General features: G+C 38.6%; 2 protein-coding genes across 2 annotated transcripts in view; one reads left to right on the forward strand and one right to left on the reverse strand.

Annotated features, from left to right (window-relative positions):
• The window catches only part of ABCD3 (ATP binding cassette subfamily D member 3), a 29,201-nt gene extending 8,114 nt beyond the window's left edge, over nucleotides 1–21,087 (reverse strand). Inside the window, exons 1-16 of the mRNA XM_031614735.2 lie at nucleotides 20,893–21,087; nucleotides 9,855–9,891; nucleotides 9,042–9,140; nucleotides 8,734–8,822; nucleotides 7,491–7,560; nucleotides 6,535–6,632; nucleotides 5,759–5,882; nucleotides 5,295–5,351; nucleotides 4,222–4,364; nucleotides 3,836–3,905; nucleotides 2,460–2,529; nucleotides 2,251–2,348; nucleotides 2,081–2,172; nucleotides 1,503–1,591; nucleotides 1,354–1,426; nucleotides 382–445 (exon numbers count right to left, since the gene is read on the reverse strand). Coding sequence (XP_031470595.1) covers nucleotides 382–445; nucleotides 1,354–1,426; nucleotides 1,503–1,591; nucleotides 2,081–2,172; nucleotides 2,251–2,348; nucleotides 2,460–2,529; nucleotides 3,836–3,905; nucleotides 4,222–4,364; nucleotides 5,295–5,351; nucleotides 5,759–5,882; nucleotides 6,535–6,632; nucleotides 7,491–7,560; nucleotides 8,734–8,822; nucleotides 9,042–9,140; nucleotides 9,855–9,891; nucleotides 20,893–21,008 — 1,389 coding nt within the window. The 5' untranslated portion in view covers nucleotides 21,009–21,087. The remainder of the gene's footprint in view (nucleotides 1–381; nucleotides 446–1,353; nucleotides 1,427–1,502; nucleotides 1,592–2,080; nucleotides 2,173–2,250; nucleotides 2,349–2,459; nucleotides 2,530–3,835; nucleotides 3,906–4,221; nucleotides 4,365–5,294; nucleotides 5,352–5,758; nucleotides 5,883–6,534; nucleotides 6,633–7,490; nucleotides 7,561–8,733; nucleotides 8,823–9,041; nucleotides 9,141–9,854; nucleotides 9,892–20,892) is intronic.
• A 179-nt stretch (nucleotides 21,088–21,266) lies between these two features.
• ARHGAP29 (Rho GTPase activating protein 29) overlaps nucleotides 21,267–21,458 on the forward strand; it is a 74,701-nt gene continuing 74,509 nt past the window's right edge. The window contains exon 1 of the mRNA XM_090146325.1: nucleotides 21,267–21,421. The gene's annotated coding sequence lies outside the window, so the exon portion shown is untranslated. The remainder of the gene's footprint in view (nucleotides 21,422–21,458) is intronic.

A 21,458-nucleotide genomic window follows, 5' to 3' on the forward strand; every position in this document is an offset into this window, starting at 1 on the left:
ACAGTATTGAGAAAGTACTGAAAAGTGCTGAAAGCTGCTATAAGCAATAAGACGAACTCTTGTCCTTGTAGGTTTGTACATAGTAGCAGATGACATCAGTGAAGAATTTCCAACAATACTTAATTCTTTTCTCCAGCTAGTTTGGCAACAATTGCAGCTAGAAAAAAAAACATACTTGTAACAAACTTCATCTGCAACAGTTTACTGCCTTTATTTTTCAAAATTAAGAAAAAACATGAATTTTGTTCTTGCATATGCACATCATACAAACATCGCTTTTTACATTTTTGTTTGCTTGTTTTTTTTCTGACCACTTACCACTTTCACTTTAAAGTGTTAAATGAAGCACAATACATTTTTTGATGATATTTAAAATCTTACCTCAAAGTTCAGGTCTTGGATCAAAACATCACCATTAGGTGTCACCAACGGAACATGATCAAACCTATTTGTATTTTAAGAATAAAATAAATCAAAATGAGAGCAGATGCCTAAAGGCAGCAAGCACTGCATGCTTAGGCAAAAGATTTCAGGAACAGAGAAGATTTCAGCAGTTTTTTATTCACTACATTATCTCAGTTTCCAACAATCAGCAGCTAAGAAAATTAAGACCGTTTTTATTTCTTAGATGTTTACTGAACCTCTTGAAAGGTTTTCTTCAAGTATCTGTTTTCTGAATATTTCTAAATCTTTAGTCTCCAAAACATCCTATGGATATTAACCTACATTTAGCTTGCTTTTTTTAAATAGCTTTATCACCAACTTCCTTCTCCTGCCCTCCACCTCTACTCCCATATTTGACTTCCACACTAACTAGATTGAAGCTATTTAGTGTCTTAACTTGCCTTACTTCGTGTTTGTTTCAGTAGCACATCAACTTATGTTCTTTAGGCCACAAAAAAAAAACAAAAAAAACACCTGCTACTTAAGTACATCAGTGACCAAAGTATACAAGTGTTTTGAAAATGAATATAGACTTCTTCCTGATTTTTGCAGCTGAACTATATCAAAGGACAAAGCATACTATCAAAATATTTTCTAAAGGACTGATGAAGCATTAATTAAAAAAAAAAAAAGCATGGTCAGGCAGCAGGAAGTCACCAAGAAGGCTAAGCGAATGCAACAGGCATGTTTCCTGCTAATATTTAAAAACAAAGACCGACTCTCAGAACAGAAGTGTTAAATGGTAATGAGAGGGAACTGTTTATAAGCTATCTATGCTACAGCAGGAATTCCTTATTGTAATTAAGTGTATTGCTCTATTAAGTGTATGAGCCCTATTAACAGTGGTAGAAAACTAAAAAACCAGTCTACATTAAAAATACTGAAGGTGTAGGAACTTGAAAAACATACTTGATAAGGTTATCGGTGTTGATAATTTCACCAGATCCCGGTATCAAAGGTAAAGCTTGTTTTATATCTGCATCTTAAAGAAAAAATGTATTAGAAACTGGAGCATTAAGAAGAGATACCTAGTATTGCACAGCAAACAGCCCATTTACCTTTTTCTTGCGATACCATGGTACGTTGATATTTGCCACTATTCAAATCCTTCAGAACCTGCATTAATTCTGTAATTCGAGCTGTGAAACTAAAGAAAACAAAACTTATAAATCCTTACAAGTTTCAGAAATCAATGCGAGGAGTAGCAAGTATTCTATTAAGAAGTCAAAATGAAATGTTCATTACACCAGCATTGGAAATGAAGACTTTAGAATTGCACTAAGGTTGCAAGAACCTTTTCCTACTGCAGTCAGATATTCCATATTTTAGCGAAGGACTTATTGTAAGTGAAAAACCCCCAAACAGTTTGGTAAAATAACACATAACTGATTCACAAATACCTGCCACCATCCTTTCAACCAACCAAACTGTACACTGCTACTTTTCAGTGGAAACAAATGTGTCTTCAAATACAGTGTTTCCAGTATAAAATATTTTTAATTTTTGAATACACTGTTCTGAACAAAGCACATAGCTCATTTTAATTCAACAGTTATCTGCTTTTTAAGATGAGATGAGAATCAGCAAAAACATAACTTTAAGAAAGATCATCTTACGCAAGTACTGTTATACTTACCCAGCCAATCTCGTCATTTCACGACCTGCTAGGACTATTCTACCCAAAGCTTGAGACATTCTCAGTAACATTCTTCCACTTTGGTAGTAATCCTAGAGTAGAATAAAGTTTCTTTATATGAACTAACAAAACATAAATTCAATATATTGTTTTAATTCTGTTCTGTTTACCTCCAGAAGTTCTGCATGGGTACTATTCTGATGACGAGGATCAGCCAGGTTCAAAAATGGACGACTAACAACCAGATAACCAACCACAGTGGCAAGATCTGCAGTTTTTAAGGGTAAATATTAACCCACATGCTAATTGAAGCAATTAAAAAGAAAAAAACAGTTTAGTGCTGGCTATTTATTACAGTCCATTAGTACTGAACACTTACATTTGGCAATGATGGTATCAATGAAACCCATAGAGAACCGGAACAGGATGAAGTTATGTAAGTGTTCCACCTGGCAAGTTACAGAAATAAGTCAGACTTTATCAGTCCTTGTTTTGCTATATTTTATGATTTTTTTTTAGACTTTTGATTCCAAGTACAGTTATTTTTCAGTAAGTCACATATATCACAAATACCCCTAACAATGCCTACAGCCTAACTGTGATAATTACTACCAATGTCCCTGCTGGCAAACATCTGCATTCTAGATCAAGGAAACCTACACCTGAAATTAAGCAGTGAGAAGGGACAGCAACAGTGGTGGGTTTTGAGCAGCAAGAGAAAGTTTTCAGTCAGAAAACTACATCCTGATTTTATTCTAAAAATGGATCTATAATCTGATGATAGTAACAGCATAAACACCAACTCAACTCAGTTTAATTTATAAAAATATAAACAAATATACAGACCAAAGGAAAGACTTAGAAGAGCTCTAAATTAAAGAACACAAAACACAATAAGCAAGGAAATGAAACTCTGCAGCAGGAAGAAGAGGAGAAGTGGACAGAAGTGTTGAAAGCTGGCAAAACAAAGAACAGAAACAATTAAGGAAAAAGATGGTATACAGAATAAATTGGCTTCTGAACAAGGCATGAGGATTCGAAGGCTGAGACCTACACAAGTAGAAAGGAAGACAAGCCTGAAAAGTGTTTCATTTGTAATGTGCTGAACAGACAAAAATCAGCGTCAAAGAGTTAAACCACATTTGAATTGCAGAGTAAGACTTAATCAGAAGAACTACGAGTAGTTTTAAATGAATGTTTTTGCATACACACATTTTAGAACATTTCTATTTCTCAGCTTTTCCTTATATTCTCATTCCACTCTATTTTTGCATATACAACTGCATACAGTTAAACTGAACAGAATAAGAAACAAATCTTTCAATATAGCTCATTTGTTTAATAGTTATTCAGCATGTTCTTGGAGAAATCTCTCTATGAAAACTTCTCAAGAGACCATATATTACAGAAATCCGAGATATTATCCATTTCTGTACTACACAATATCTTTCTTCTGACCAGAATCTTAAAGTCAGTTTATGCAAAACAGTTATATTAGAATAATTATTTTAGCTGGAATCATAGTACTAACTTCTATACAAAAATTCTTCGACACAAAGCTGGCAATAATTGAACTGATTTTAAGATTGCTAGTACAAAAATCAGCTGTTTCAAGAAAATGAACTTAATGGAAGAAGTGTTAGATAAGCCCTTTTATGATGATATAAAACTGGAGAAAGGTTCAAAAGAACATCAAGGAAAAAAAAGATAAACTTGAATCATGATGAGAAAATTAAAGTTTTAAAGTAGTCTTACCAGTTTACGGAAGGTTCTGTGAATAGTCTGTTTTTCTCTCAAATTTCCATTATAGAAAGCAATTTCTTCACTTTAAAAAAAGACAAAGAAGGAAACTTCATTTTTTTTTTAAGTGACAATCTGAAAGAGTCAACTATAAAACACAGACTGTTCTTTTTGTCTGAAATAGGCATCTGTGCCCAACTACCACGTACACAGCCTTTCTTTCAAATTAGGAATACAGCGCAAATAGAAGTGATTACACAATCTGCATAAAGATGTGAAGGCTCAGAACTGACAGTCTCTTTTAGAATATATTTATTTATTTATATTTATAACATCCAGCCTAAATTTATGCTACAGAATTATTCTGTCATTTCTATCTTACTAACCAAGTAAATGTATACCTGTTTGTAATAAGCCGTGAGTTGACATATCTGTACTCCCCTTCATATTTTTGTTCTATGATAGTCATCTTGCCAATTGGTCTCCTTAAACGTGTAAGGAAAAACCCTGACACAATCAAGTATGCCATCATGCTAGCTGGACCCTGTAAATATCAAAAGAGAATAAAAACTTTCAATCCAATGGTTTGCAACCAAAATCTACAATCCAACGGAAACTGCAACATCTATATCCAAAATGCATAGAAAGCATTAAATCCTTGAAATCCTTGATTCTCTCTTTCCATGTGTCTGTATTAGCATCCCCTTACAATTCCTTTCATGCTGCTCCTCCTCCATGCAGCCAACATGATCTTCTTCCTCCTAATTCCCTGTTTACAGATGTAATTCTCCCTCCCAGCTCTCTACTCAAATTTTTATCATCATCCAGAGAAAAACCTATATCTCCTGTTTTGCTTTCTTGTTTCACTAAGTTTCTTAAATCTTTCCTATCTTCTCTCCTTCATTTCCACCCAAGGAATGGCTTCTCTTTATACAGGTTACAAAGAAACAGGAAAACTAATTTTTCCGTTAAAAGACAGACACGCAAGATAAGAGCAACCAGAAAGGGCACTGTTCCAAAGGGAATTCCCAAGCAACAGCCAAAAGAAAACAAAGAACTTACACTTTATGATAGCTGAGTGCCTGCAAATTCTGCTTTTACTATAGATCACAGAATCATAGAATCCTTAGAATTGGAAGGGACCCTTAAAGGTCATCTAGTACAATTCCTCTGCGACAAACAGTGACATGCACAGATCAATCAGATTGCTCAGGGCTAACCTAAATCTATCCTCTTTAAGCTTAAGAGTTTTTTATCTTGCTTGCCTCAAGTCAAAAAGAACTGAAGTTTATAAAACACATATAGACATAACACTTATAAACATAAGTGAATAAAAGTGTTAAAGCATATTTTAGTATATCCTTTGAAATAATGAATGGAATTATGGTTAACATCTAACATTCTCCTCAGATTCCAGATTCAATGCTAGAACCAAAGGGAAAAAACTTACGTATGTAAAAAACGCTCAAGTTACCTGAGCTCCTATTGCACTTGTTAGCTTGAAGATATACAAAACTATATCCAAGAAGGGCTGTAACAGAAGCATAGAGAAAACAAAACATTAGAATATCAATGTAATATGAATATATAATTGTGATTTTACTTCATTGCATCAAAAAATGAAGTTTTACACATGAAACAAAGGAAGATGCACTCAGCCACACATCCCTAGCCATAATTGTATTTCTATTTAACTATGAATTAGCAATTATTATTCTTCTGAAATCTAACTAGCTGAGAAAATATACACACATCCCTGCTTACCTGCTTAAAAAGAGCATTATGTTCTTTAAAATAAAATTTAGGAAAAATTTTACAATTTATCACAGAAATTTAGCAGAGGTTATGGAAACTGCAGAGAAAAAAAATATTAGCATAATAGCTTAAACAAATTTTTGACCACAGCTATAACTCAAAGTTCTCTATAAAAAAGTTTACCTTGCTAAGGTTTGAGTACAGGTCCACTACACTGTTACAGAATTTTTCCACATCCTGTGTAAGGAGTTGATCTGGGTTAGCTATTCTGTTGTCCAGATTTCCCATTTTGTAGTATGTATAAGCCCTGAAACAAAACAGTGGTTAAGAGGCAGAAAAAAGAGAAATCATTACCATATGATCTCAAATAATTGGAAATTCCTTACATCATACAATAAGGGGGAAAACAATGCAGACATTAAATGACTGCATGGAGTCAACATTGTTTATGCTTCTGCAAGAACAGACCCACATTAAATCTCCCATAAATGTTTAGGCTCCAGAACATCACCCTTGCTGAACCTCAGCCCCAGATTGCTCTGTGCTCTGGTGCTGCATTTTGAGTTAGAAAATCTTTGTGATCATCTCAACAGCACACCTGACAACCAAAACTTAGTGCAGAAGAATGTAAGAAGCTACTCAAATTCATACATCCAATCCAGCCAGTACATTATTAGCACCAAACTAGAGCAACTGAAGGACTTAGAGAGCTCACCTATTAATAGAAGCCTATTTTTTTTGTCCATTTGAGCCAACTCTGCCATCTTTGCACCTGTTGCCATATACAACCTGGATGAACCACTCATTCTTCATTTCAAGCTAAATGCAATCAGAAGTCTTTTCTAAATAATATAACTACCAAGCATTTTGCTAATTTCTTACTATGGCCTTAAACTGATTTGCTTCAATTTGGATCAATTCAGTTTTTAAAAACACTAGGTTAACAAGGTGTTACTCACTTGAGATATTCCTCATAGAGGTATTTGGTGAGCCTTACTCGGAAGCAGAGTTTCAATTCATTTAGACCATATTTCAAGAAGTTATTTACTAAAGAGATCTAGAAAGAGACAGTATTTCAATATTTAGCTAACAAGATCCAATATAACTCGATTCATTTGCAGCACAGATTGTGCAAACACTTTAAAATAGGTGAATTGTCCTCTGGAAGTCAATAATACTGTTTAACTTACTTAAAACCAAATATATGGTGTCCACACAGTCACTGATTAAGTTTTCATTTACATTTTTGACAACTCCAGTTCTCTGTGGTACTCATCACATCAGAAGATCTAATATTAACCAACATTGAGACAACAAATCTTTAGCTTTTCTGCTAAACTAAAAGAGAGCCACCATTTAATAGTCTTAATGACTGATTCACTATTATGCCTATCATATAATAGGCAGATTATTTATAAGGTAGTAACAATTGTGTTGCTTATCTTTTTTTTTTTTTAATCTAGTGGAGGTCAGATTTTCAAAAAGCTGAAGGAAAAGTCAATGGGAAAAAAACCCAAGTCTTCAAAAAGAGTTGTAAGAAATTTAAAGCTAGAAAACTGAAAAGATTTTGGATTGTGTCGAAAAATTCTAAAACTACATTGCTAAACATCACCCAATTCACAGAACAAGACTAGGTAGTCCTACAGGTGTCATACCACGCAGTTAGCCAAAACTACCACCAACAAAACCAACCTGAAAAATTAAACATTACAGCAAAATCAGCAAGTATGCAGAAATGTGCCAATAGTCTCTCACGTACTGAAGCCAGAAAATTAAATCTGTTCAATACAAACCTTCACATAAAGCAACTACTTCCCACAGACTCTGAGACACCCATTTGAAATCTTCTCCATAAATGTTTAATTTGTGCCATTCTTATAGCAGAAAATATCTTAAATCCAAGAGAAGCACTTACAGCAGGCATTGCGGCAATGAAGTTGAACAAGTATTTCTTGAAATCTTTTCTGCTGCGACCAATGATAGCACTGCAAATAGCCATAAGCTAAGAGTTATTTACAAGACAAACAATAATCTGGTAGTACTCAAGTGGAGAAACTGTCAGTGGATCACATGGCAGAGGAAAAAAAAACTCATGACGAAGACCAGCGGTTTGTAGCTGTAGGATCAAGAATGACAAACTCAAGTAAAACACACATCAGGAGAATTCTTATCGTCTCCCAACAGTAACAAAAACATTATCCTCTGATATAAAGATATAACTAATGCCATTGAACTTCCTTACGTATTCCTGACATTACAAGATCAGAGGTGCTAATAGATGAGCCGGACAGACAGAAAATATTATTGCTACTAGCTGTTGACAGTTTCAAAAGAATAGAATCTGAATTTTCTAGCTGAAGAGACAAAGCGATATGAAGATAGAACCATATCAGTATTAGAATTTTATTACACCTTAAAGATGAGCCAACTTGATTTATAACCAATTAAAAAAAAATGTTGCTGATGAAAAGCTACATTTATTTGGCAGTGTTGCAGATGAATGACTAAAAAGACCAACAGTTCACCAGTTCTGAAGCGAACAGGAAAAACATAGCAACAGCATAGCACAGTTGCTTCACCATCACAGCAGCTATGGAAAATTAGCAGAGTATGTGACTGCCTATGTTACCAAGTGCAGCAGGTTTTAAACACCAGAACAGCAGCAGTAAGTTTTAAAGGATGATCTTGAATAGCCCCCCATTATCTTTCTTTACAATTGTATTATGGGAACAAAATATCTGTAATTTAACAGAACTACATATTTCTGATTCTATTCAAAATTACTTTACACATCTGTAGTTCTAACGCCCCCAAATTCTGCTGTGCAGTCACCTGTACATTGACTTCATTTGTTACAGAACCATCACATCACCATTCTAAAGCACTTCATTGGATGTTCAGATCATCACAAGACTTAGAGTTGTCAACGTACAAAATATGTCTGAAAAATCATTTACCAAGAGGTACATTTGATTTAAAAAGTGTCCAAGAGCAGAACAATAAAATATTCTTTTCTCCTTTTCAAAATAATAGGAGCCACAAAATTATGGCTATACCAGTTATTCAGGCACATCAATATGCAATAAAATGTCTGAATTAAACCACCCTCCCCTGCTAAAAGTAACAACAATATTTTAAAATAAGCAGTTAATAGATACCTTTCAATGACTGTTCCATTTTGAATCATCCAAATATCACAATATGTGCGGACTACCAGCATTACAGCAATAAGCAGCAAGTAACCTGTCTAGTACAGAAATGGATATATAATAGTTAAACAATGGATAAAAGTCATCACATTTTAGCACTCTAATAACTGAAAGTGGATGTAGCTTTTTATACTTTCATGTTTTGTTGCCATTTTAAAGTACGCACTACAATTTTGCCCTATTCTAGCAAGGTATATTACAAGAGAAAACAACTCCAAAAACACCCATTTTTCTTTGTTACTGAAGGCAATGCTTACCTCCTTACAAAGTGCTCTAGGGACCATTATTTTCAGGATTCGACATATCCTTGCAATAAACAATCTGTCCACCATCGCTCGCTCCTTCTTTCCCTCTTTCTGCTCCACATAGAACAAGCAGAACAAGAAAAGTGAGATTTTCTGTAAAGCATGTTTAGATGGTGTGATATTCTCCCTAGCTGCATTACTTACAGCTACCTTCCCTCTGCAGTTTTTGCAATTTTTCCTGCCAATTTTAAGACTTGCTCACACAAATTAAAAGAAACGTAGGAATTGGGATTGCATGCATTAACAGCTAACAGAAATCTTAAGTAAGAGCTAAGCTATCAGAACAAGGTGCAGTAGGAAATAGTTGTCATGATACAAGATACAAGCATTAAAACAAATGTACAAGTTATAAAGCATTTTGCCATCTCAAAGCTGCTTGTCCCTGGAAGACATCATCTGTCAGTATTCCTAAAGACACATTCCATTGCTCCTCTAGACCATTGATTGCTTGAACTCTACAGGCAGCTCTTTATTGCTAAAAGTATGGTCAATCTTACAGCACTAGTCCTTAAATGTTCATGATGCACAAAGAGATGAAAAAGCATATGGCACACATTAAGCACTAATGAAAACTTCACTTATATGAGATTACTCTGATTCTTCCATTTGCTTCACCATTACAAGTCTAAAGGTGTCATTCAAACTACACTTGCATCATACTCATCATTCTGTCCAAACCAAAGCTGCAATTGTAGCACAGAAATCAAAAAAAGGATCAATAGCACTTACAGTTATTCAATATATATAACATGAAAAAATAATTACCTCATTGTTCTGCAAGGCTTGTTTTCCACTTCTTTTACTGTAAAAGAAAAATAAAGTATTTTACTTTTTATTAATACACATTTATCTTGATCTCTACACATGGGAGACAAACAGAAAAGCTGTAGATTACATCACTACCACCTATTACAAAGCAGCATAGCATCCTCACAGCAGGAATACCTTTCATATCAAACTTACTTGCTAATTTCACACTGTTACATAAAATTTACCCATTCTACCATTTGGTTTCGTATAGGGAGATTAAGTCTCCCCGTTATCTCTTGAGTTTTGCTTCACTTTGTGTTTTGCACCATCAACTCCCACTGTTTCTACATCTCTGAAAAAAATACTTTGTAGGTCTGGCTACAAGGCTCCAGTGACCACAAGTGAAACTACTTGAATGCAGGCTCAGCAGCCCAACTTCAATTTCACACTGTCTACACAAGCCAAACAGATTTGTTTTGCAAGGTATTTGACTTTCAAATAACTGATTATGCTATTCATAAAGATTATTTGCTTATTAGCCTGTGCTGCAGGGGAAAAAGATCCTCTGAAAATAAGGCTCTGCAAAGGTGTGCTCTGGTTTTCATTCTGTCCTTTCTTTCCTCCCCTCATTTTCAAAGGGGTTAGAGGAAAAACATTTATCAACAATCACCCAAGAACACAAAAGTATTGTCTTTGCCCTTTAAAAAAGCAAGCTGACATTTAAGGCAGTTACAGTTTGTCTTCCTTTCTGAACATCAAATAAGCACATGAAAACAGTGGGAGAGTTTACACATTTATGTAGTTTAAAAGTGACAGCTATCCACATCAAATTGTAACATTTGTCCAACATCATACTTAAAGTATTTACAGCAGGCCAAACTACAATAACAGTTTCAAGCCAGTAGGTAGGAAATCCCAGGGAAGCAGAAAGCAAGCAAGGCACTGCTCCTTCTGCCTCCAACTCCCCAAAAAGTGCAGACACTGTCCTGTAACCACTTATCCACAACTTTATCAGTATCATCATCTCAGACCTGTGCTTTCAAGTGCTGCAAAGGAGGTACCTAGGACAAAACTATGTCTACTTCAATTTATGATGATTAGGAAGACCTCAATGTCATTGACCAATGAAGAAAAATAACTTAATTACAAAGAAAGAAGAGGCAGGGCAGCAGAAGAACATGAGAAAAGGAGACCAGGAAGTGAGAAGGAAGAGATGCCAGCTCAAAAAGAGCTTAATTAAAGGTGATGGTGAAGCACAAGCTCGAAAGGGGAAGATAAAAATCTCCTATTACTACTTGTGCAAAATACAGAGTAAAGAACATGACACACAGTAGAGGGCAGACCAGTGAGAAATAATAAAAGTTCAGAAGAGATGTAACACAAAGGAAACATTTGGAAATGGTAACAGCATGCAGAGTCTAAGAAATAATTTAGGTAGAGACTACACCCTGCTGATGCAGGAGCGACCTACTGCTGCCACCAGAAATTTCTTTCCTTCTCGATATATCTAATTTTTCAAATATATCAAAAGCCCTATTAAGAAAAAAGGCCTAAAGTAAGGATCAGTTTAGGAGCACGGCCACATCTGGTTTGGGAGAAATAGAAAAGCATTACTCTTATGAGTTAATAACTGATCAAGCTAAGTGGCTATCTTCCTGCATGATTCATGACTTGCAGAAGTGCAAAATAAAAGCATGCTGCTCTTCAAGATATCCTACAATAACTCCTACCTTTGTAACTTCAAGGTCTGTGAAAGTTTGAAGTCAGCACTCAATATACAGCTACTGCTGCTTTAAAGTGATCAGATACTAATATATCAAAATAGTACTATTAAGAAAATGAGCTGAATACCTGAAGTATTTAATACATTTCTCCTACCGTAATTGTAGAAATTCAGTAAGTGAAGTAATTGAATTCACATGAAACTGATTATCCACTAAAGAAAAACTGTTCAGAAGCAGCCATATTTATGAATTTGCATTTAATTTGTATTTGTATTCACAGAATCACAGAAACAAAGTTTAAGATTAAAACTACATACTTGTAAATGAAAATGAAGCTGTAACAATGTTCTTCCTAGGAAAGAAATCATGCAAGCTCCAACAAGACCAATACCTTAACAAGAAATAAAGCAACCGCAGACTAACTATAGATTACTGAGATGCAAACAGCTAGGGCTCAAGAGGTCCAAAAAGTTGCTCTCAACATTAACAAAATTAGTCCAGTGTCATTTCCAGAAGTAAAACTGTTTTGCTTGCAACAAAAGGCCCCGCTGTAACTCTTCTGCAGTCTGTTCCAGACACTTTCCTTCTCAGAAGTCCCACTTTCTCAGGCCGATACCTGCTGGCACTACTGCAAAATCCATTATCCTATTGGAGAGGTTTGTGTGAGAATTGTGGTTGCTTTCTCACTGAATGCAAAGACTAAATAACACCCTCAATTAGTCAGCAAGAATACAGCGAGACTATCTGGTTGCAGCAGAAAGCTCAAACATATGAGCCGATTCAGCTCCCCTTTATTCCAGACTTTACCTAATGCTGGAGCAGCACAGCCCTTAGTGCTGGAAAGGGTAACTGCTACATGCTGCCCAGTTCCTCTACTGCACTTTTCCTGGTATGGGGGTGTACTCTAGTCTGAGCAGCACGTGTAAGGGCTGCTGGGAACAGAAACAGGCTGCTTTTTACTGCAGTGTTCATTTGAGAGATTACTTAACCCACATGCACCACTCCCCAGTTTGCACTACACAGCACCCTTCACTCAAGTTAGTGCACCTGTCATCCCTGGGCTTCAAAACTCCAGAACTATGAAGGTTGATTTGGTGATGTGGTAGAAAAAGATATGGATACAATTCAAGTTAGTGCACTCTGTCTCACAACCATTCAGTGTTAATACCATTCAGGCAGCCACTATCTAACTGCAGAAAAGCTCTACTTTCAGCCTTTAGCCCAGTTGCTCTCACTTCACCACAACAGTGACACTGAAACCTTTATCCTGATAGTGTACATACAGAGGCTGACATGGCTAGGGTAATGAGAACTACAGAAGCAAGAGCCATTTCCAGACAGCTGAAAGGAAGCAATGCTGGATTCAGCAGTGAAATGACAGAAGTCCCATAAGGAACACACTTCAGCTCCTTTTTTATCTTCTAGACTAAACTGTGCAGGCATCATTCATTTTCTACCTTTTCCTTCTATATCAGAAAGCATGGAGTTTTTCCTCTGTCCTTCCCTGAATTTGATTGTTGTGAGGTACAGTAACATACATAATACATAACATAATACATAACATTATTCAAAACTACACAAAAACTTGCATAATGAGCTGCTCTTCCAATTTATTTCTCCTAAACAATAAAACCTATAGAAATGCATTAGCTTTCCTTGTCCTTCACTATGCCAGATGAATATATCCTTCTCAAGCAGAATTATTTCTTAATAAAACTTATCTCCAAGGGCTGCTTGCTTTTGAGCTTTCCCACATGGAAGATGCTAACTGAAACTAAGTTGACAGCTAGTTAAAAAAGAAGACCTGTCAGCACAAGCAGACTTCACTAAATGACAGGCAAACTTTCAGAAAAAAAAACAAAAAAAACCCTAAAACTACAGATGCAGTGGGACACATATGACCTGAAGAAATTGCAGTGAAATCAGCATCCAAGATGTAGCCTGCTCTCTGTAATTTAACTGCACAGAGCTTTTACAACAAATGTATATAAGGCAATCAAAGAAAGGCTGTGCTGGGCTAACACGACTACATGCAGCTTCACATTGTATGTGCACGGTAACTGAATAGTAGCTCACTAATGATAAGTAAATAGATAAGTACCTGATAAATAGTAGGTAACAGAACAAAACTGCTCCTCAACATTCAGAAACATGATCAGGGAAAAAGGAAAAAGAAAAAAAACACAAGATGTTTTAAAGAAAGTGATACAGTTTCAGAACTGCCCAAGCATGTGGCAGCTAATCCTACTTTGAGGGCAGCAATGTAACATGGGGGAGGCAGAAAACTAGCTGATAACATCACTCAATTTCAGTCTCCCAGTTAGTGTTGGGCACAGAACTCCGTCTTTGGGTTTACCTACCTCTGTATTCCCTTATCAGTAAAAACATCCTCTCTAAAGAAACATGAAACAATGATGGCTGCTCAAAGGATCATTCTCAGCACAACTGCAGAGGAAAGTGATTTCAGAAGCACTAGGAAAAGCTTTCCAGAGACCATCAAGTCTGGTTACATAAAGGGAACTACCTGGCAATACTAGTTCTGTGCTATTTGTTAGCAAACAGGAAAGTTAAAGAATTACAGTTTCTTGAAATATCAGTCTCCTTCTAGACTAAAGTTCATTAGTTTCATGGAAGCAATCTGCAGTAAGCCAATTGTAACCACATGAAATTGCAGACAAAGACAGAGATAAGCAAGTCCTGCAGTTTAATGACAGGTGAAGAGGAAATCGGGGATTGAAAACAGTATATTGTGACTAACTACAAAGAAGCTACAAAGTTCAGGTCATGCTACCTGCTTTCTATAGGGCAGGATATCTGGCTTCTGCTAAACACAGTCCAAAGGAAGAGGCTCTATTATAGAGAGAAACTGAACTTTTCAAACAGTTGTTACCTCTGAGCAATCCTTGTGTGTGTTTTTTTGCAGCCCTTGCATGAATACAGGTGCAATTTACAATCCACTTTCAGTAGCACTCTGACATTGCAAAGACAATACAATTCAAACAACTAAAGATGGAATACAATTGCAGACACTGTTACGGTGGGAGGGACTAACAACTCTATTGAGAAACACTAGTACCTCTCAGTGTAATCACTGACAGACAGCTCCACACCGCACACCCAGCGCAGAGCAAGAGAGTAACAGCACAGTTATTTTGGGTCAAGGGCAGCAGGCTCACTCCGAAGCATGGGCACAATCCAAAAGTATGCACATTTATACAGCGCACCCTGAGAGCACACAGAAACGAAAGGAACAATTTTCTTGGCTCGATCATCGGCGACTAGTTGCAGCATAACCAAAAATAACGTGAGAGAAGGCATTCAGGTGACCCAGAAAGGGACTGAAAGGTCACAGGCAGCTAGGGACTGCAAGCTGAGCTCTGACTGCTGCGCCGCTAAAGCTCAGAAAGTTTCTAGAAGTAGTTCAGAAGTCAACAAAGCAGTACTGTTTTAGAGGAAAATCTCAGTTTCAATATAAGCCTGCATCTCAGTAACAGAGTAAAACAAAGGAAAAAGGCTAAAGCTGTTGTTTTTCCATAAGCTTGTCCTCTGGCCTAAGCTGAGGTGTCACTCTCCCTCAGGTACACCAGAGGAAAAAGATTTTGTTCTTCTTCCTGCAACATGAAGAAAAACCTGCTTCACACTGTCACACACTCATACACTAGATCTTGTCTTAAAGAACACCGTTTTTGGCAACTTAATAAAAGAGAAGCCACAAATTAACTACCCAGGCCCAAAACAAAGGCAATGTGAACTCGAGAAGGCCTGAGTCACCCAGTTCCTCCCGTCTCCTTGCCCTCCAGCTGAAGACAGCTTTTCTGAGCCTCAGGCAGGCTTTTTTTTTTTCCCCCCCTACAAGGTCAGTTTTTAGATAGTAATCCTATCTGTACATTTTGGCGAGTTGTTTTTCTCATGTTAACACAGAAGTGGCAAGTAATGGACTGATTGGTCACATTTATGTTCTGATTCAGAGCATCATGTTGTAGCTACCTACTCTTTCTTGATACCTTCTTTAGCCTCTCCATTGTGCAGCACAGGTTCTCTTTAAAGCTTCCACATACATGTAAGCAACCTAGCCACCTGTTGCAATGCTTTTTAGTCAGTCTTGGCATCTCCACACTGGAACAGGACCCTTTGTGCAAAGTACCAAGTATGGACCTCACACATACATCTTCAGAGCCTAAAGAAACAAGGAATAATAAAGAGAATAATATCTTAAGTGCAAAAACATTGAATAACAAGAAGCAAGACTTGTTTTAAGTTACAGGTGTCACTCACTTGGTTTTAACTTCTGTATTAGATTTCGTAATGTTTGAACAAGTTTTTATCAGTTCCAGTTTACTTATATGAATCACTGTCAAGTTCAAGGGCAGTCCTGACAAACATCAGCTTCCACTCCCTGAGAGGAAGAAGGCTGAGAAGCCCAGTGATAGCAAAGTGCAGCGGTCACACATCACCTAAGATGGCCTGTGTAAAAGCCTGCTTCATATTCATTGCATCAACAGCTCCTCACTTTGGCCCAATCTGATCTCTGAAGCTCCAGGCAAATATTTTTCTTCCTTTAAGCATTTTTTTTCTTCGTAGAAGGGGCAGAAATCACTTGGATTTCAAAAGTTTAATGTATACAAAATTAAGCTTCCATAAACCAGCATCCACTTGGATTTTAATAGATGTACTGGGTGATAGGGAAGGCCAGTGTGTCTACGAGCAGATTCTAAACATCTTCTCACCTTCCATACACTAAAAATTCCTACTATATTCAGCTTATTCTCTTTCCCAAACCTTGTAGTTCCAAACTCTTTACGAAAGTACTTCCTGCAACTCCTTTCAGGTCCCTTCTCCAGCAGAAACCTGTATGTGTTCAATACTTGTTGAAAATAATCCAAGTACACTCGTCATTTGTGCAATTACTTTGCTTCCAACTACAAAGAGACTAAGGAACAATTCCCACTAGAGTGAGAGAACCACAAACAACCAGCTCATTTATGTACCACCCACTAAGGTTTTATTTCTAAAGCAATCAAATCTTAAGCTTCTTGTTTTAGGCAGTGATGTCTAACATGTAAGACAAAGCTCATAGGACGTGGGGTTAGACTTTTGCAAATGAAAAATAACTTCATCTTACTTTAAGCATTACACAGCATAGGTTTTCCTTTTTCCTTCCTTTTACAGTCAGACCTATACTGTGTATAACCCTATTTCATTATCTACCAGTTTTTTGACTGTCAGTATCCAATATGAGCTTACAGTCTGTGTTTAGAGAAGAAAAAAGTTTACATGAACCAAACTGCTTCAGCTGTTTCAGTCGCTCGTTGGGTTGGTTTCTTTCATGTCACAAAAAATACGAATTACAAGCTACATTCATGCATTGTCAGTAAATTTGAAGCCATCTGCATTCAATTAAAATAGTAATTCTTAGCAACAAATTGCTATCCCATAGTAACAGCAGCTACTAAAATGAAATATTTGCTATTTGTGTTTGCATACAGCCAAACAGTACTTGTAATGCACCAGAACACATCATCAGTTAGGAAAATGCTACAGATTATTTGAGTAGTTCTATTTCAGTACTGTTTATTAGTTAAAAGAAAACACCAACTCCAAAAACCAGCCTTTTCAGATCTTGCTCAGTGACAAGATCTTGGGCATTAAATGTTTTGTTGTTTTAGCAGACAGAGGACAAAGTACAAAGACTACTTGATGGGACCTCCACTTGTCTTCCTTCTTTCTTCTGTTCTTCAAATCTTTCTACAATGCTCAATAGTGAGGGTGGAGGGAACAGAATCACTGGTCTTTAATGCAGATTTTATGAGTAATTCCCCTAAACGGAAGTGAGTTTTTCAGTGGTCAAAAAAATCATCAGCACTGAAATCCCTTATATTGTAAGAATCGCTCCTGGCAAATTAAAGTCATGATTGGTTTCTCCTGTATTACATATCCAGAATTATGTAGTTTCCCAAACAGGACAACATTTTTTTCCATTATAAAAGCACTCCAAATACCACAGCTCGGGTTATTATTGCATTTACATGCAACAACTTCCTCCCTCCCAAGTAATGAAAGGTTTTCTAATGAAACAGACTTGATTTGGAGAAAAGCAACACAAATGGAAAAACAGGGCATTTTTACTGCCTCGACTAAAGCACAGAAAGCAATGTGGAATACCACTGAGCTTCTTACTACATGCCAACAGTTTTGTACTGAACTTTTTTTGAGGATTTTAGAAATTTGTAGATGAAATTTACTGTCAACTGCAAGTGATACAGCCTCTCAGTTCTGCAAAACTGATGAGCAATGTAATAGGTCCTACAGAAGGACAGCTGTGACTAATCCAACTAACACTAATTACATGATCTTTGACCTACTAAGGTAGGCTAGCGTAACATCCAGCTTAATTATTCATACCTTACTACTTGATATGAGTTGTACCAGACTTTGCCCCTACTGTCTGACAGCAGAAATGAGAGTTGCCTCTTCTTCCTACAGTAGTTTCTGTAGCTGACTATTCCCTATCAAAATTAACACACACAATCTGAGAAGTCTGTGTAAGGTAAGTCTGTTTTGTTGTGTTACACATTCAACAAACAAACATTTGATTTGCTATGTTTGGTAGTCTTTTTTTAATTTGCATTTTATCTTGTTTTACTTCTCAATTTTGGCCAGCAGTGATACAGAACCACCACCAGCATTCCAGTAGAAATATAAAAAAGACATTTATTCCAGGGAAACATGATATAATAGTATATCAGTATGAGATAGAAATACATGTAAGGATATATACTAACAGTAAGTTCTACATATACATTTTGCACTTCCACAGCAAAATGCTGGTCTCCATTCAAGTCTACAATATTGATATTCATCACACAATTTCACCTTCCAGAATTCAAGAAGCTGAAATTCATGTGAATTCATGTGACACACACAAGACAACATTTTCATGCTTTACATACTAAGGTAAACAAAGGCACTCACATAAATAACACTACAGTTTGCCACTACTGACACACTTCAGTTAGCCTCAAGCTGCAAGTATGCCACAATCTAGATTATCTAGATTGACAAAAAAATTCTTCTTACAGAAAAGTAAAATTTAAGACAGCCCCTTTTCTCCATCTTTCTAAAGTGGACACAAAAATTAGATGGCACACTAGGCCTTAGAAATTTTTAACCATTATTACATGCAGACTTACCACTTATTTGTATGTCAGTACTGTATACCAGCACAAGTATGCTGGAATATAAAAATCTGGCACAGTGACAGTCCAAAAGTATGCTATAATTTACATTAGCAACAAAGCGTTAGGAAATGAATGATACATAAACTAACAAGACTAAAAGAGGATGAGGCAATGGTAATATGTGGTTGCTTTTGTGGTGTAGACAATGTAACTTGCTTACTGCCTCTTCTTGATAGGCAGCATTTTATGATGCTCCTGGCAAGGGCTGCCTCACAAGGAAAATTTGGAGAAAAGAAGGAAGACCACTGGGCAAATATCACCCTCAAGAAAAGGAGCAGCATAGCTGGCTACGAAACAACTGAATAGTGGATGTAGAGTTTGTAATTCACAGCCCCAGCATAGCAGCAATAATAAGAGCTATGCAACAGAGCACCTCAAAAGCCTAAAGCAGTAGTTGCATAGGTACAAACTAGCTAGCAACATGGTGCTTATTTTAGAAGCTGCAATTCTAGATAGATTTGAGAAAGCAAAATGGCATAAGAGAGGCAGATTACAGCAGTAATAAAGAGGTATGACGATAACTGTAGTATAGAAAGAGGAAAAAGGTATAGGTCACGTCAGGTCAGACCACCTCAACTCCATTCAACTGCTAAATGTATGAATCATCTCCACTTTACACCAGACAGTAACATAGTAGTGTGTGGTCCACCTAATACGTACAAATAACTCAGACTTTTAACACTGTACGTAGCAAAATCATAAGATTCCTACAGGAGGAATACATTCCAAATACAATTTTCAACATTTAAGCAAGAATTCAGTTTCACTAAGTTCACACTCAACTCTCACTCTCAAGGCTGTCCTTGTTGAGTCCAGCAGATCAACATCAAGAAACCTGCAACACAGACAGTTCAGGTACAACCCAGGACCCACATTATATGTATCTCAGAAGTATATTAAGTGTGCTTCAAAACTACATTTGACCTCAATCTACAGCTGAAGGCGTGCTCCAAAACAAACATAACCCAAAACTGTGCACTAAGTTCACTCCTCAACAAAGAGAAAGCAAGGGAAGCGTGGACAATTAAAAGGTTCACTTCAAAACCATATTTTTAGTCTGCAGTTCAAACATAGATTCTCCTAGAATGTCTGCCTGACCCAGTCTTTCTTACAGACAGCATTACAATACACTAAGTAGGAAAGGCTTGTAGTACATATCAGTAACCCTCTCACCTTACCACTTTCAAGCCCATCTATACAGCTTTTCACCCTTTTACGGAAGGTGTTTGACTAAATTCAGCAGAGATAACTGGAAAATATCACCCTTCCCTATGAATTGGACAGAAGAACAAACCATCATCAATAGTTCAGGATCTTGTTTCCACTCCCATGCAAACAACATAACATAGCAAATTCCAAGAAGCCCTGTGTTGCTCACGTTTTATGTGTGTTGTATGACAAAGTTACCTAACTTCAGAAAGCTTCAAAGATATCACCTGCATGAAAGGAATTAGGTAAAATAACACTAGGTCGTTGCTTAACTACAGGTATGTAATTGCTTAAGTCTATTGAGTAAGTCCATTTCACCATCTGTTTAGCACCAGGATGGGGTTCCAGCAATTACACGATATCTAACTGTACACGCCAGGTCTTCAGCACACGGCCGGCGACTGAGGTCCACAGATCCGCCAGCACCGCGCAAGGGCTGAGCCTGGAGCATCTTCTCCACCCACCTCACGCCCCGGTACCCAGTGCTCCCCAGGGCGGCAGACTCCCGTCCCAGCACACACAGCTGAGACCCCCCGCGGGTAGCCCAAGCAGGCGCTATCTCCGCTACGGCTGTCGGCGGGCACCACAATAACCCGCGCCGTTATTACCTGTGCACGCAGGACAAACCTAAGCGTTTAACTCTTTCCCAGCACGAGCTGGGAAAACCGAGAAAGCGAATACAACTCGAGCAGCGGAGCCGGGGCGTGCCGCGGCTCCGCGGACGGGGGCAGCGGCCGCCGCCTCCTCCCCAGGACACGGCCCCGAGGGCGGAGGCAGGAGCCCCGCGGCAGGGAGAGCCCCGGGCCCGGCCTCCGGGCCCCGCTCCGTCCCCGCGCAGCACCGCGGCTCGCCCCCGGCCCTCCGCGCCCCCGCCCGGCTCACCCGTGCTGGGCCGCGGCCCGCCGCTTGTTGAGCAGGCAGAGCAGCGCGCAGGCGGCGGCCGTGCCGCCGACGATGGCGGAATGGCGCACGGTGAGGAACTTGCTGTAGGCAGCCATGGCGCGAGTGCAGCCGCAGAGCCGCAGCCGAGCCGAGCCGTGCCGAGCGGGCGCAGGGAATGCCGGGACGAGGGGCGGGGCGCGCCGGCCTCGCCTCCGCCGGCCGCGGGGCGGCCGTCCGTCTGCCGGTGCGCGCCGTCAGCGCCGCGCCGGGGCTCGCCTCTGGAGCGGAGAGGCGGCGGCTTGTGCAACGGGCGGCGCTCCCGCCCAGCGCTCCCTCCTATCTCCCCGCAGCGGCAGCGCCCCCGCGCCGCCCCGCGAGCAGCGGGCGAAAGGGGACGGGCGGGCCGGGGGACGGGCGCCTCTGAGGGGCCGCGAGGGCGCGGCGTGCCCGGCTCCCGTCTTCTCCCTCGGCACCTCGGCCTGGCGGCTCCTGACCGCGTGCGCGGCTCGTTGCGCAGCTGTACGGCCGTGTGTGTCCCCAGTGTCATACACGGGTAAAGGCGGCGC

This window comes from Phasianus colchicus, chromosome 9 (genome assembly GCF_987193195.1).
Source record: "Phasianus colchicus chromosome 9, bPhaCol1.hap1.1, whole genome shotgun sequence".
Taxonomy (NCBI): Eukaryota; Metazoa; Chordata; class Aves; order Galliformes; family Phasianidae; genus Phasianus; species Phasianus colchicus.